We start from the raw sequence: 16,982 nt of genomic DNA, 5'->3' as shown, positions 1-16,982 counted from the left end.
CATTAAAAGGGTGCAAATACTCGAAATGTAGTGAGAAACATGGGCCAACATGCAACTGTTTGCTAATTCCTCCCCACAAAATAAGTTAAAGGGTAGGGGAGGGTGATGGCATGTAGAGGTCAATCCCATTTTATTTTTTCTGAATGCGCTGTTTTTCACAGATTTTACTTTCGTGTTTTCAGATTTAAATTTCAACCACTTGTCCATTTTGTCGTTATTATATTGTCAAGCTTTCAGAATTGAAACTTGCTCATGTTGAACAAAAAAAATTGTTTGCTTCTTTTTTTTTTACCCCCTGCAGTACTCCAAAGTGCCCCTAGGGGTAAGCGTACTTCCATTTGAGAACCACTGCTGTAGAAGAACTTTGATTCTATCTAATGTTTCAGATACATTTGTATATGATGCCCCCTTGCTTTAGATTGGTTGAGAATCAATGAAGACGCCTGTGTCTTGACAACGCTTCCGCAAAATATCTGGTCTAGTTGACAAACTAGCTCTTGTCCGTCTAGATTGAATTTAATTTTTGATTACATTTATTTCAGACATATCAATCAATATCAAAAATACAAAACAAAATGAAAAGCCCGAAAAATCAAAAAAACAAAACGATCAAATTATTTCATAAATAAGAAAAAAACATTACATATATTAAATTGATATGCCTGAAAAGGAAGTATAACACTTATTAAATCCTACTCCTTTTCCACAGCTCAATAATTAATATTTATTAAACTAACTTCCTGTGTTCCTTATGTTGTAATCTCTCTATATCAATCTATACAATTTGCTATACTATATTTGTATGTATGATTTGATGATTTTGTATGTATGATTTTTGCGACTTGATAGTCAACCAGGTCAATGAACTTTATAATACGGGAATGTAAAAACATTCCCGTATTATAATGTAGTGTAACACCTCTGGAGGTGTTTTTGACAACCTATGTTACCTTTGCATGGCGATATCATAACCATAATCAATTCTTGGATTCAGAAGTCCGAAGAAAGGGTGTGAGGATTTGATAGGGTTTAGTTTGGTATCAGTTGGATGTTGGGAATTTTATCCATATTTAAAAAAAGATGTCTCTGGCATTAAATCTTCTGGTGTGTTTTTAAATCATTGTGCACTATAGAAGTATCAATAAAAGTACTTAATCAACATCCCCATTGTGGTTCTTACGTTCTATACTTGTCTGGGTTACTAAACCACCATAATCGTGGGTCTTGGTAAAGAGATAGACTCCGGATTTAGCCCTCTAGTTTATGCATGTAATGATCTGGTGTGGTCCTCTTCTTAACTCCTGCAGTCTCGCTAAATGTCGAGTTAGATCATTCGGACCATGCTTCAGCTTCCAAGTTGTTTGTCCCGAATCGACCTTAGAGCAAAAATGCAATGTCAAATCCTTTATTTGCAGGACAACAACCAGCCATCCTATCTACACTGTTGACCCTGTTTTCCTTACTCGCATAGTCCCCGTTACTCTCTCTCCCATTCAGTGTCCTCTCCCATTATTTGTGTGGTTGTAAAGCAAGCTGCACTATTGTCATCTTGTGTCTTCTTTTTCTTATTATTCTGCCTCCCTAAATTGCGTAATTATCTACTCCCAACATTTATTTTGGGATTTACACAAACCCCTACCAAAAAGTCGGGCATATATCTATGCAGTGTGTACTGCTTTCAGAGACCAACCATAGCAGACTTTCTTTCAATTCATGTTTATATTATTAATATTTAATATGGAAAGTGATTGGGGCAAAATTTTTAAAATCAACCACTCCAAACCTGAACCCCTGAGCGTTGTCAAATTAAATGAGCATATGTAGAGAGGAAGTACGGAGGTCTCCAAAAAGTATTGCTCATCCCGCTGTGACCACAGGGGATGCTATAACTAGTGGTCAAACCTATGTGGTGGCTATGTCCTTCGGGATAGATTGTTCTGTACCTTGAAAGTACCGACTCGTATGCCCAAATTAACCACAATTTGGTTATACTGAATAAAAGTTATAATACTCCTTAATGATGCCCGACCTTATGATAATATTTTAGTTTTGATTATATAAAAATTGGCATGGTTTGGCCGATTTATATGAAAATAAGATTATGCGAATAAGCCGCCATTGCTAAACAAATCACAAGTCCGCTTCAGAGAACCCAAGAGGCTTTAAATCTGGTGTGCCCATCAAAGCAAGGCAAGGCAAGGCACCTTTATTTATATAGCACTTTCCATACACAAGGCAGACTCAAAGTGCTTCACATATAAACATTGTCGTACAATAAAATACAATAATAGATAAGTAAAAGAAAACGTGCAAAAAAAAAAAGCAAAATAGATAGAAAATAAAGGCAAGTTAAAAAAGCATTTTAGAAAGGGCAATGTTTTTAAGATCAGATCAACAGTCTCTCTGGTACCCACGTCGGGATTCCAACATTGACAACCCCCGTCGTTCATTTGGAGAGTCTTGTGTTGATAGCTTATAAAATGGAGTCACAGGGTCAATTTCAAATTACCACTGTTGCAGGTGCTCACCAAGCAATTTTTCGTAATGGAAAATGTTAGGTAGGCCTACCGCTTCAGCGAGGGGGTAAGCCATAACTTGCAATCAAACAAAATCGTAAGTCCGCCTCAAAGCGGCCCAGGGACTTTAAATCATGTCAGCATGCTCGTGGAAGGTTTCGCACACAACGAATTGGCGCAACGACATGTCTAGTTTGGTTCTCTCCCTGATTATATACAGGGAGTCTTTTTTATGCATGACATACTTTCACTCAGATGTGTAGGATACACATTTTTTACAACATACATTGCAAGCAACCTCTGGCCCCCATGTGGCTACGCCCCTATGTGTAACATTGTTGAGTAGTTGTAGTACATGTAATGGCCTCATGGTGGGATGAGAGAGCCAGCCAATCCATAATAAATCCTCACCGCTTCGTGCGGAGCCCTGGTCCCCTCCGCGCCGACAGAAGTTCCACAACGGAGTTTTAAAACATGCATAAACATCCATTTTACTTAACATTTGGACAACGTTTTATCTACCTGTTGGCTGGCTGTCGCATGCTTCCACCCTATCCACTACACACCCCTCCTATCTGAATTAACAATAAGGCTAACAATAAGTTAAATGGAGTAGCACTTCACTACCATGCTCATAAGGAAGAAATAAATACGCTCTCCTCCATTGGAATACATATCATGTTATACAATCACAGAGCTAAGCTATGTTTTCGCTGCTTCGCATTCATATAATGGAGGTTTATGAAAGAAGAAAAACCTCAACTATTTTTGTCTATTTTTATAATTTGTCCCATTATTTTATATAATTGAAGTCATAATTCTATTCATTGTGCCTTGTATGTAAATTGAGAGGTGTAATTGTCATTTGTATGCCAACGATTTTGTAAATTAATTCATTTTCAATAAAAAAAAAGTTGCCAAATCAAGCTAGTTAATTTTCTCCGTTGATTTGCTGGTAAGGTAAAAAGGGTCAAGTTAGGACCGCAATCTTTTCCATAAGGTCGCATGAGGTTGTAAAATAAAATCTGACTGGGAAGATTTACAACATACATTGCAAGCAACCTACATCGCATCCATATACGTTTTTTCCATAAGGTCGCCATAAAAGAAAATAAATATTGAATAGCAACTGATGAACTAGCAGCACAAATCATATTGATAGCAGGTGCTTAAGGCTTTTCCACCTTACGATGAGGTTGTAAGACTGGGAAGACTAGAAGGAGGTTTACTCCCCAAGTCTGCGGGGGCACAATGGAGGAAGTCCCATCATGGTCTCTACCAAGCGAAAAGCATGGCAAGTGGAACCATGTCAATCTGCTACATCCATATGTACATATACAATATATCATTTTGAATGCCAAACAATTAATTTGTAGGCCTATCGTACTTACTTTGTCTGGTCATATATCCATACGGTTGTAGCCTAACGCAGGCAGACTTGAAAAAAATACTAATGCACACTTAATTGCAATATAGTGATGAGCAAGAGTTATAATGATTTGATGGATGTTTCCTTTTGCTCAGAAACCTCAGATAAGTGATCACACTATCTATAGACACGTTTTTCCATCTCGTTGACATGCCTGAATTGTAAAATGATAGAAAGTAACAGAATTCCATAAGAATTCATACCTTAGCCTCCATTCTTACCATGGTGTTGACAATAAAGTTTAATTCCATCGCTAAAACATAAAGTTAGAGGTGAGAGCCTAAAAATACTGATGGGATAATCGCACTACCAGCAGGGTGTTTAGATCAGTTGACGAGCACCTCCACTTAGAGACTGAACCACCGGGCGGTGCCTGAATGCGGGGGAGACACTTGCTGAGCTGCCCCAACCAGCCGCCCCTTCCCCACCTCGGCCCAGGTAACGACTGGCTGATTGGTCGGGGCCATAGCAGCGCGTCACTCGAGCAAACATGGCAATCGAAACCTGAAGGCAAAGAGGTTTTATTTTGTTCTGATCACACGAACCTCCTGTCGAAAACAAGGGTTCAATAAATGAGTTGTGTGACAAAGAAAATAAATCACACACATGGCCTACTATCATGCACTGCATATATATATATATATATATATATATATATATAGGCCTATTTCAGAAAGTACTACTTTCTGAAATAGGCCTATTCAAACAAGCACAATGCATGTGTAATTGTTTGGCCATATATGTATCCAAATGTATTAGAAGATCTTGGCTGTGACATGCAAACCTGCATGTCAGAAACAAACCCTATACAAACCCACTACACTCACACATCATGACTCTGTCACGCGCCCCTCCACCACCTCAGTAGTAGCCGAGCGACCTTAATGCGCAGGTGACACCCAGTAGGTAACTTACACCTTTAACATTCACGATTAGGCTAGGCTTCTGTCCCGACGGCACCTGCAGAGAAAGCTATACTAGCAGGCGTCTTCATGTTTAGGTATTGCAGCAGAGAGACAGAAAGCGTGACCAGCAAGGCATAGGCCTACCTTGGGAATTACAATTCATTTGTATTTATTTTATATTAACTTTTTCGTTTCCGAGAGGACTTCATGGATTGGTGGACTTCATTGGCTGCGAGTATTGCCTTGCTCTGGCTTCTGTGTTTTATAGACGGTAAGAGACAATGGTTAGCAGAGATTTGGAACCTTCCTCCGTCAATGGAAGAATGTGGCAGTGGTCTTCCGCCCTACTGCGGTATGAAACAGCTTTCATAGACAATTAGCAATGCATCGTTCAATTGGTAGCTTAACGATTTAAATCTGTCCACCGCACCACGCGTCTATAGGGATTTAAAAAGAGAACATACAAGTCAGTTCGCTATTTAGACTCTATTGCCTAAAGTGTTAAGAGTTTGTATTTTTGAGGATACCTCAACTTATGACCTGAATTTATCCTAAGGAAAGAAAATGTCAGAAATTAAATCCCCCAAATTGATTTTGCGCACACTACAATGAACTATTCACGTCCACACACACACACGCACGCACGCACGCACGCACACACACAACACACACTCAAACGTTGAACAAACGAACTTGATTTGGCAACTAATGTGAAATCTTGGGGTCCTGCCGAGCCATAACCTTGCACGGCCATCTTCCTGCCCTTTTGGCGCTTCGTGTGCTAGGGTGAAACATAAGAGTGAAGTCCACTACGGCGAAACTAACTTTAATCCAGTGGCAGACGCTGTTTGTGTTAATCAGACTTGACTCTCTGACCTTGATGCCCTCTTTATCTCCAGGCCACGCGGTGCTCGAGCTGCGGCTGCTCTTCCACGCGCTCACCAAGGCGGCATGCCACCTTTACTTGGCGCTTCTCCCGCTGCGCCGCGCCGCGAGCCACTTCGCCGACTGCGCGAGGTACTTCGTCAACCACGCCCAGCAGCCCCCTCCCTCTTCGGCCCAAGGGTACCCGCAGCACAGCCACCACCCACCCCCCGCGCGGAAGGGCACGCTCCACTTCATAGAAGCGATGTGCGTGGTGTGCGAAACGGTGCCCAATTTGATGTGCGCGGCGCTCAGCGTAGGTGCGGCGCTCTGCCACGCCATGCAGGGGGGCTTTTACGTGCTGGCCGCGACGCTACGCACCATTCAGGCGAATCTGTTCTCGCAGATGAACGGCGAGAAGGACAGGTGGGACAAAGAGCGCCACCGCGCGAAAGAGACGGAGAAAAAGATGAATTCCAAAGTGCTGGAGTACATCTCGGTGTTCTGTCAAGACCCCGTCACTGCTCTGCGCATCAAAGTGGACGTGCCACCTGTATATAGATAACATAATGGGGATACGTATAATATAATTCTTTCTATTGGCTACTGGCATTAAAGGGCCCTTCTTGTATCTGCTAAAAGGGTTATTTGTGCTGAAAGGTTGTTATAGTTGTTAATTTGAAAGGAAGACGACTTTTATAACCTGGGACGAAACACAAAATGTATGAAAAACATTGGTTGTACAACACAGTGTGTGAAGTGTATAGACCTGCAATTAAGGTGCTTTTAATTTTATTACATCCTTTATTACATGATATACAGAAATCAAAAATAAATATCTCAAACAAAGATGTCTATTCAGATATGACAATGTGTTATAGACGCAACAAGGTTTGTATCCTCTGGACTACTAGATTATGTCACATAATTGCACAAATCGATTGTTAGATGCAATTCCAGCAGTCCTTCTGGATTTTTGAAAGCACTTGAACATGTATTCATAGAAACTGAAAGTGATTTGGTCAAGTTGCCTATGAATGACACAGTTGATACACAGAACTAAGGCAAAAAGGGAACGCCAACATCTTAACAAGGTCAGGGCATGGGGATCATTTAAGAAAACGGGTATTGCGGCAAGAACGGTTGTTTTCACTTAAAAAGTTGCTGTATTAAATTTGATGAGTTCCACAACATCTCAGGTACAGGAAGTAAGGGGAGGTGGCCAAATATGGAGCACAGCCAGGTATTAGAGCAGGCACTTCGTCTGAGGAGAGTCAGAAGAGGAGGGGGAGGGTGGTAGGTGAATGATGGAAAGTATGGTTGTCTAAAGCCTGGAGTCGGGGGCTGACAGGACACTCTGAAGTGGGATTTTACCGCCTAGAGTGGAGGAAGCAACAGCAAGGAAATTAAAAAGCTTAGTAAGAACAACACATTCAAACATGAAACTTTAAAATGTTTAAACACATGCTTCAGTACTGTCAGAAATTATCACGTTAGAATACCTTTCCAGTCAGGAAACACACATTTTATTATTAAGATAATCACTGAAGATTTGGTTTTAGAAAAGTAAAACCACACAATATAAACACAAAGTGATTCCAGTGACGGCAGACGATATAGCTTACGTACACAGCATGTCTGCGATTCTTTGTACGGATGATTTGTTAACGCTGTACTCTGTCTGCTCAGCCCTGAAACAGGAGAACATCAGATGAATCGACAGACAGTGTTCACTCTGCCCCACACCAGAGGAGCTTAGGGCCCAAACAGCTTTGCCCTGCAGGTGCTAAGCTCATCACTCACGTCCTTAACTTTGTCACCGCCTCCAGCCGGAGCAGGGACAACAGAGCGTTTCTTTGCGTGTCGGAGGAAAGGGCTTCATAGGTCTGAAGCTCACCTATGGGAGGGGGGGATAATAAAGAGGATAAACTGTGTGAAGGGGATCTCGACTAACAGAGGAAAAATCTATTCCGACATAAAATTAAGTGTCATAAAGTGTCACTTGTAATTTAGTTTAAAATAAAAAAAACATACATGGTGGTAATCTATGCCGGGAGATTTTGTTTGAAATCTCTCTAATATTTCCAGTTTCCACACAGATCATTTGAATAATCCCTTTTACCGTTTATTCATTTTATTTTACCTGAGAGGATGAGGCTGGTGGCTAGCTTTCGTACGGAGGTTACAAACTGTTTCTCTGAGAATGTGTGGACTCCCACTTCACACAGATGACTGAACACAACCTAAACATAGCAACAAAAACACAAATAAAACATTGTCTCGTTTAAATAAATAAATAAAAAATTGTTAAAATACAGTTTAGATGTTATCAATACAAAATACATTGGTCTTATGTAAGGGGATAATGTACAGCGAGCCAAACTTCACCAATAATGACTACTATGTACAAAATAAATCAATAATTGTCAATTAGATTGTATGGTTGGAACTGCGTCCATAGCAACGGTCTGTTATTCACAGCAGCCTTTTGCTATTCAGGAATAACAGACGGTAGAAGGCCGTCATTGACCAATCAGTGAGCCAATCAATGGGTACTATATGCCGGCATGTGACCTGATAGGAGTCCATGAAGGGTTGTAGAAGTGTCTTTAGGAACGTCATGGTCTGCTGCCCAGCGTCAGCCACGGATATTTCCTCTTGGCAGCACTGGATGGCTCCGGCTTTCCCCAGCAGGGAGCACGCCTCCTCAAAGTCCTGATAAACACGTGATCGGCGCACGTTTATCTCCCAGCACACACCTGGCTCAGCAGGTAGTAGAACGGAATACGTTGACCACTAGTAAAGAGCCCTCTCAACTTTAATGAGTGTCAGCCAATGACCGGACAAGACAAAAAGGCACTGCAATATTTCAAAGATATGGTGCCAAATAGGCAACCTACACGTATCTCTCAGCAACTTACACAGTACGTTATAACATGAGTTGAAATACATGATTCGAAATTCCAGATGCTTTATTGGCGTGAGCGTTTTTTAAAAATAAATATTAACCAAATGAGGAGCTATAATAATAATAATAAAAATAATAATTATATAATAAAACATGGTGTTATAAAATAAAAATATGAAAACATTATTAAATCATGTATCACGTACTTCATCAGTAGTAGCAACCACTTCACTTTCGAAATCAGATCATTTGATAGAAACTCTTGCTCAGGCGTTACCTGATAGGACTGGCCGGGGGTGAAGACGATCTCTACTGAGAACACGTCCAGCAGGAAGACGAAGAAGGCCTGGAGCTCGCCTGGAGACGGAAAGGGGATTGTTTGTGTGTGCGTGTCTTTTTTTTTTTTCTAACCTAAAACATGAACTAGGTTTGTACCACAGTGTTGTACAGTGTGCGTGTGTAGTCCATCTGTCTGGGTTTATGTGTGTAGTCCATCTGTGTGTGTGTGTAGTCCATCTGTGTGTGTGTAGTCCATCTGCGTGTGTGTGTAGTCCATCTGCGTGTGTGTGTAGTCCATCTGCGTGTGTGTGTGTGTGTGTGTGTGTGTGTGTGTGTGTGTGTGTGTGTGTGTGTGTGTATCTCTACACTTACGTCTCTGCCGACTTGCCGTGACGTGCATGGCGACCGCTAGCATGGCTGGCCGCGCAAACACATGCAGCGCCTGGTTCCTATAGGACACCATCATGAGCACCGCCACCGCTCTCCAGGCCACGCCCTCCTCTGCACTGATTGGCTGTCTCCCCGCAAAGCCCTCCTCCTCCAGCAGGAAGACTTGACCCCCTCGACGTTGAACCACCGAGTGATGGAGAGACATGTTGGATGACATTACCTCGTCCGACTCCCTGGTCCCCCCTAGAGAGAGCAAGTATCAGATTCCTTAGAAATGCGATTTGCTGGCGTTTAGGTGTTTTTGTGTGTGTGTGTGTCTGAAATGTAAAGAGTTAGTGTACATTGCAGTTGTCATTACATATAGCTTGTGAGTGTTCCTAAATGTGTAATTGTGTGTCCATATGTGTGTGTGTGTGTGTCTGTGTATTTGTGTATGCGTGTGTGTCTGTATGTGTACATGTGTGTGTCCGTATGTGTACGTGTATCCGGATGTGTGTGTGTGTGTGTGTGTGTGTATGTGTGTAGGGGGAGGGAGGGTGTATGTGTTTGCGTTTGTGTATGTGTGTGTGTGTTGGGGGCTGTGTATTGAGAGGGGGTGCAAATGTGTGTGTATGTGGGGGGAAGGTGTTTGTGTGGGCGCTTGTATATGAGTCTGTATGTGTGTGTATGTGCTCACACTGGACTGTGAGGCGGTTTAGTCAGGTCCCTTCAGGGTAATGGACTTAGGGTGTTGTAATCCCTAGGGACGCCTCCTAAGTGAATCTGAATGCTTGTGCCAACTTGCATTCATCTAATCTGTCTGATCTTCAGAGCAGACCCGAGTCAAAAAGCATTTACTGTACTGCAGTGAGCTGCTGGCAGATGCCACTGAAGAAGGACAAGTCTTTAACTCTTGCCTTGCGCAATGCAATGCAGTCGTCCTTTGCAATACAAGGTTGTTGTTTTACAAATGCCCTCTAGTGGCCAAATAGGGGGCTACTGAAGCATGCCTTGGTTTAAATTAGCATGCATGACTGAAGTTATTGGATAGCTTTGCACTTTAGCTATCTCCAATGGGTTTGTAATGAAGGATTAATGTCTATGTATGGAAGGAGTAAAAGAAAAATCTAAATATATAATTCCTGTATGTTACTATACTTAAACTGTAATATTGTAAAAGATTGAAATATTATTAATTGGAAGTTAATCCCTTTTCAACTGTGAGTGTGGTTGAAAAGTCAAAGTTAAGTTCATATTTGAGTGGTAATATCTGCTAAATTACACAATTACTAACCCCTAACCCTTTATTACTTCACCAGAAGAGATATCTCTTCTGTATCCGTTGTGGGCTGTCTCTCGTATATTTGAATACCATTGGCTGAAAAATCTCTGTCTGATTGGGCGGCATTCAGCAGGACAAAGCCCGGGGCATTTGCATGGACAAAGACGCATCTGCGTGCCCACTCTATTCATCCATCCAACCATCCCCGTCTCCTGTGCACCAACACCCACCCACCCACCCACTCACCAGGCCAGTTGAGACGAGCTCCGAAGGCCAGAGCGTGCCCCCGGAGCCAGAGAGTCCTTTGGGTGAGGGTTCCCCAGGGCAGGCCCTCCTGGACCAGGCTGGAGACGGGGCTCTGGAGCAGCACGCAGGCCATGAGAGACCAGGGACTGAGCACAGAGCCCTGCTCCTGGACCCGGACCACGCGATGCGCCACCAGGCTGACGCAGGCCTGCAGGTCCTCGCTGGGCCTCTGGGGTAGGTCCCTGGAGGGGGAGGGTTTGGTCAGGGGTTGGTGGGAACAGGGGGGGGGGGGGGGGGGGGGGGGAATTAGATGGAAAATGTAGGGTTGGAAATCAGTTTGAAGGAAGGCTCCGTTAAGGATCTATCGTCAATCGACTGAGTGGAGTTTTGATGAAAAATGGATTGAAATGAATAACACTGTGTTTCTTTCTTATTTGGCAGATTCATCTGAATTCAGCATAAGAGATGAAGGGGAATAACATTTTGCTCATGGATACAATCCCTACAGACATTGGGAATCAAACCCAGAGCCTTGTGTCTCGGGAGTCACCATCCCGAGCCATTGCACTATTTCTGTCAACATTTTTCTGTTCAATTTGTCCAAGCATTGACATTTCATGCTGAGAGGAAGATCAGTCTACCGTGGGTGCATAATAATAACCTCCCAACACAGTCTTTTTTTTCCAAATGTGGTATGCTTACCCCTGGTGGTATACAAGGGTAATGCAGGTGGTATGTGGGTTTACTGTCTATTTCTAAAAGTTTCTAAAAGTTATAAGGATAATTAAAAATAAATAAATATATTATTTTTATATAAAATAAATAATAGGATCGATTTGTGCATTACATCATGTGTTTTCCATTGCTATGCTGACATTTTAGCTTTCTGATAATTCGATTTATTTATTTAATACTATAAATTAATAATTATGCATTAAGGGAGAGCTGACACTCTCTGCCCAGCCACTGCATGCGCATCCACTTTTTACCGTTTCAATATGAGGTTGTACGCGAAAGGGCTTGATGACATTTGAGTGGTACACCTAAAGTCACATTTGGGGAACCACTGTCCTTACACGCACGTGGAGCTATAGTGTGTAGTGTAGTAGTGTGTGGTGTTTAGTACCGTGGTGTACGGGTGTAGTGGTTGCGGTCGATCGTGCCCTGACACATCTCTCTCACGGACAGAGCCTGGCCGATATTAACGTGCATGCTGCCGTAGTTCTCCCACAGGACGCTGCTGGCCTTCAGAAGTCCCTGTAGAAGCGAGAAATTAATACGTGATTACAGTTATATGGTTATATATGCGGAAAAAATAGCAGATAGCGATAGTATTAACATGGACATCAACCCAAAACTAGTTATTGAATTTTTTTTACAGAATCAGGGCTAGCCAATAAGACATGTTTTGCTATAGGTGTGTGTGTGTGTGTGTGTGTGTGTGTGTGTGTGTGTGTGTGTGTGTGTGTGTGTGTGTGTGTGTGTGTGTGTGTGTGTGTGTGTGTGTGTGTGTGTGTGTGTGTGTGTGTGTGTGTGTGTGTGTGTGTGTGTGTGTGTGTGTGTGCGCGCGTCAGTGTCTGCGTCTTTGTCTGGGTGTGTGTGTGTGTGTGTGTGTGTGTGTCTGCGTCAGTGTCTGCGTCTTTGTCTGGGTGTGTGTGTGTGTGTGTGTCTGCGTCAGTGTCTGGGTATGTGTGTGTGTGTGTGTGTGTGTGTCTGCGACAGTGTCTGGGTGTGTGTGTGTGTGCGTGGGAGAGGGTACCCTGGTAGTCTCCTTGGGCTTGGGGACCCCCAGTAGCTCGTGGGCCAGCAGGGATTCCTCCACAACGCGGTCGTAGCTGATGCTGATGGGCACCAGGGTGATGTCATACACTTCTCCTTTAAAGAAGGGCTCCAGCACCATGTGCATCATACCTAGCCACACACACACACACACACACACACACACACACACACACACACACACACACACACACACACACACACACACACACACACACACACACACACACCATTAACACCATTCAATTCATTCACTTTTATCCAGAGCTATTTCGTTATCATTAATGAGCAGGTGGGGTTTAATGCGTCTTTCTGAAGGAGGCCTACCTATAGGCCCAAATCACAAGGAGCGGAGATACATATACAGTAGGACTCAATTCTATTTTGGACGTGGAACTTCAAAAAAATATAATTCGGCCTCAGCCCACACAGGCTTTGGGCTAAAGACATTGCGGTTTGACCCAGGAACCTTTGAGCTTGGGACTCCCTTACCCCACCCTAACCACAGGGACTATCCTGGAGACGAAGGCACGCACACATATAGCACACTTGCAACAGCCTGCATTATCGTGGAAAAGGGTCTCAAAGGGCTTGAGGAGAAGGGAGGCTCTTCACTCACCCAGCTTGGGTGGCAGGGCCTTCAGAGTGCGACTGCGCAGTCCCTCCACATAGAACTCCAAGGGCGCGTAGGCTCGCTGCACGGCAACACGTTGGGTCGGTCACACATAGAGGAGCAGGTGGTTACAGGAGGTTAACCTGAGCAGTAACAGTGATCGGTCATTCTAAGGGAATTCTAGAATTCGAATTTCCATAATGTTCTTAATCCATTTGGATCGCTCAGACGTCTTCATTTTTCCGAAATTGGGGCAAAACAGCAGAACATATCGGAAGGATTCCACTCACAACTATAAACATATAAAAAAAACATTCAGAATGGGGGCGTAAACACATATATATATCTTTAATAGTATACAATAAAATAGTATATTCATCCCTGTTTCTGTGCTTTGCAACAACAACAATTAAAACAAACACGAAAGCAAGAGACACCCTAGCCTCTAACCCTAACACCTCATAAGCCTACACATATATACCCTTCCCTCAGCAAAGAGACTCAGTCAATGATGAGGAGGAGATGGCTGACATACTGGAGGACCTCAGGCGAAGCTGGGACATCGGCCACGCCCTCAGGACCTTCTAGCCCTCCGTGCCCGACACATGAGCCCTTCCATTTTTTACTTATTTCACAATAAGTAAAAAAGTTGTACTTATTGTGCTGTTATTCATGCACAAGACACAGAGATGGTCAAAGAAGGTGTGAGACAAGGCTGCGGTCTTACCCGTACGATGGTTTTGACATACTCGGACAGAACCGCCCAATACAACTTGTCTGAACCGATGCCGCGGCGGATGTAGAATGCTCCGCAACGTCTAAAGATCTCACCCATCAACTTCATTTTCGAAAGGGCTGGAATGACGGAGAGAGAGACAGAGAGAGAGAGAGAGAGAGAGATAAACTGTCTGTACACCAAGACATGTCTGACATAGAAATCGCATGATGCAGATGTTAAACCTGCATTGTGTAACTTTTCTGCTGCCGCTATTAACTAAATTAAAGAATATCTGACCCACAGCTATATCTATAGGTTCAAGACAAATAAAATCTTGTTGCCCCAGGGCTCCCTTGTAAAAGAGATTTTAATATCTCAATGGGACTTCGCCTGGTTAAATAGAGGATAAAAAAATGAATTAATTTTTTCTTTATTTGTATATCCCTTAATCCCAATAAAAGTCTAAAAGGGCTTTGATTATATTTATTTATCGTATAATATTTTTTTGTGTTACGCTACATTGGAAGCTACGACGCTTTCACATTGAAATAGATACTTGCGAGTTCCTGCTGCGATCACCGGGATGGGCATGTCGTAGGTGAACGACAGGAAGGAGATGATGAGGAAGTCCATGTAACTCCGATGGTTGGGCATCAGGATGACCGGGTACCCCTGGGCGGTCGGTTGGAGCTATGGGGTGCAACGATTCACACGGCCATCAGAATACACAACCACATACAGCATAGTTGTAACCCTTGGTGTAAGGTGTTAATATAGCAGTGGTGATCTGTTTAAAGTTATGACACATATATATATAAAAATAAAATAATCTTTGTATTTATGGTACACATTAAAAGGAACAGGCTGGGGTTTAGAGGTCTCAAGGACACCTGCGGACATCGGGGTTTGAACCATGACCTTTGACAAACACCCCCACCATCACTGTTCATGTGACCGGGGGGATTGCTGGTTAGCTACTGAGTTTTTATTGTCAAACACTTTTTCTTTAAAAAAAAAAAAAGGGTTTCACAGCAAGAAACTACAATAAAAAGAAAAAAAAGAAGATTTAAGATTTAAAAAGGAAAAATAAGAAAAAAGGAAAAACAAGAAAAATATGAAAAATATGAAAAAGTGGACAGCAGGTATAAGTGGAGCCCTGACCCTGGGGAGCCCGTCCATGTTGACGTTGACCCGGGTGAAGAGCCTCTTCATGGCCTTGTTGAGGCCGTAGCCCAGCAGCCTGATGGAGCTCATCTGCAGGTTCTGGGACATCTCGCTCAGGATGACCCCCACCTGCTGCTCCACCGCCTCCACCGAGGACCCCGTCTCCACGGCGACCTACACCAGAACGGGGAGGGGCTGTCTCTTTACTCTTGGCATGCTGAGGCAATACACCGGTCACATAGATGTACCTGTAAACACTCCGAGTGGAGATTTCTCACTTATGTTCTTAACTGTATTAATTTAATTAATTTGAGTCATATGATTGGCCTACAACATTTTATTTTTGTAGGCCTAAATTTTCTTTAAACAAACAAAAAAAAAATTGCATCCTAATCCTAATTTGGAGATGCAAAAAGCACACATAGGCGCACACACGCACGCGCACACAGACACACACACACACACATACCTCCTTGGTGATGTATTGCAGGTGCTGGGACGTGCGTACGGCGGTGGTGAGGTCAGCTGCGCTACAGGGCGGGGCTCCTGTGCCGGGCACGGAGGGCTTGAAGGTCCTGAGGGCGTGGCCGAGGTCCCAGCTTCGCCTGAGGTCCTCCAGTATGTCAGCAAACTCCTCCTCATTATTGACTGAGTCTCTCTGCTGAGGGAAGGGTATATATGTGTAGGCTTATGAGGTGTTAGGGTTAGGGGCTAGGGTGTCTCTTGCTTTCGTGTTTGTTTTAATTGTTGTTGTTGCAAAGCACAGAAACAGGGATGAATATACTATTTTATTGTATACTTTTATAGATATATATGTTTTCGCCACCGTTCTGAATATTTTTTTATATGTTTGTATTTGTGAGTCTCCCATCATTTAATATAGGGGAGGTAACATCGTTCTCTGGCGTTTTTATCTCGCCAAGGAATGCCATGAAGGCGATGCGCCAAATATAAGCGAGAGAGAGGGCGGGACTTCAGTCACATGGGTTTAGCGCGTAGAAGGTTTACCGGCAAGAGGCGAGAGAGAGGGAGGGACTTTAAACAGTCTAATATTGTTCCGGTTAAATTTAATTCGAATCTTTATTTTTTTCTAAATTAATTTGAACAACTCCGCATTTATTATCCTTAGTCTTGTTGTGTTCTTATTCGTCTCGCTCCGGAACCTGTTAACCGATGTACATAGATCATAGGAAGTAAGTGACCGGAAATGCGTTGCGGTGAGCAGGATAACGCTGAAGTCCGGATCCTATCCCTAGTCCAATATATAGGGAAGGTGACTGCTAGTGCACTCTGAGCGACTGGCTTTGTTTACCCTTAGCTCTTTGGACTGTAGATAGAAGATAAGGACAAATAAACTGTTTTCTTTATCTTGGTTAAGTAAACTTTGCCCTATGGGATGGCCCCGTGTATGATACACTCTTATTCATGGTAAGCGGCGTTCATTGTTTCGATTAACAGCATAAACACTGGCCAAACAATGCATAGGCAACACAAAAACAAGACTACACTACTACCATTCGATATCCGCGAATTTACAATATAGAAAAGCGTTCTTACCGGGGTCGACATGATGTAGTTCCGTCGTAGCAGCTGCTTATTCAGTCTGCCTGCATTGTACTTGTAAAGTGAAGCATGCAGCTTGACACCCTAGGGTGCTATAAAAGGCGACACAATATACCGGGCCAATAGTAAGGCTGTATTTTAGTAACTCCTCCAGGGGTGCCGCCAGGATGCATGAACGGCGGTCCTCCTTTTGTCAGGTGGACTACCAGGAAAGTCCAATTCATAAATATTTTCGCAGATAACTCATGACTTTCATTGCGGAGTTGTGTGATTTTAAATGAATTTAGATGGGAAAGGTGAGTCTGGAGTCTTCTAAAATGAAAAGTCATAATCCTACTGCAAGTTTC

The 16,982-nt window shown here is 43.0% G+C and overlaps 1 protein-coding gene across 1 annotated transcript; it reads right to left on the bottom strand.

Annotated features, from left to right (window-relative positions):
• Positions 1-6,774: 6,774 nt before the first annotated feature.
• gnpat2 (glyceronephosphate O-acyltransferase 2) lies at positions 6,775-16,641 on the bottom strand (the record flags this gene model as incomplete). Its single annotated transcript, XM_079754242.1, has 16 exons — positions 6,775-7,091; positions 7,344-7,405; positions 7,518-7,611; positions 7,858-7,957; positions 8,289-8,429; positions 8,900-8,979; positions 9,274-9,534; positions 10,799-11,040; positions 11,925-12,055; positions 12,558-12,709; positions 13,197-13,272; positions 13,918-14,045; positions 14,451-14,598; positions 15,070-15,246; positions 15,542-15,730; positions 16,630-16,641. The coding sequence occupies 16 exons, from the start codon at positions 16,639-16,641 to the stop codon at positions 7,039-7,041; spliced, it is 2,046 nt and encodes a 681-aa protein (XP_079610368.1). The 3' UTR covers positions 6,775-7,038.
• Between the last annotated feature and the right edge of the window lie 341 nt (positions 16,642-16,982).

This window comes from Pollachius pollachius, assembly GCF_949987615.1.
Source record: "Pollachius pollachius genome assembly, chromosome: 16".
Taxonomy (NCBI): domain Eukaryota; kingdom Metazoa; phylum Chordata; class Actinopteri; order Gadiformes; family Gadidae; genus Pollachius; species Pollachius pollachius.
This window is presented reverse-complemented; position numbering and strand designations above follow the sequence as displayed.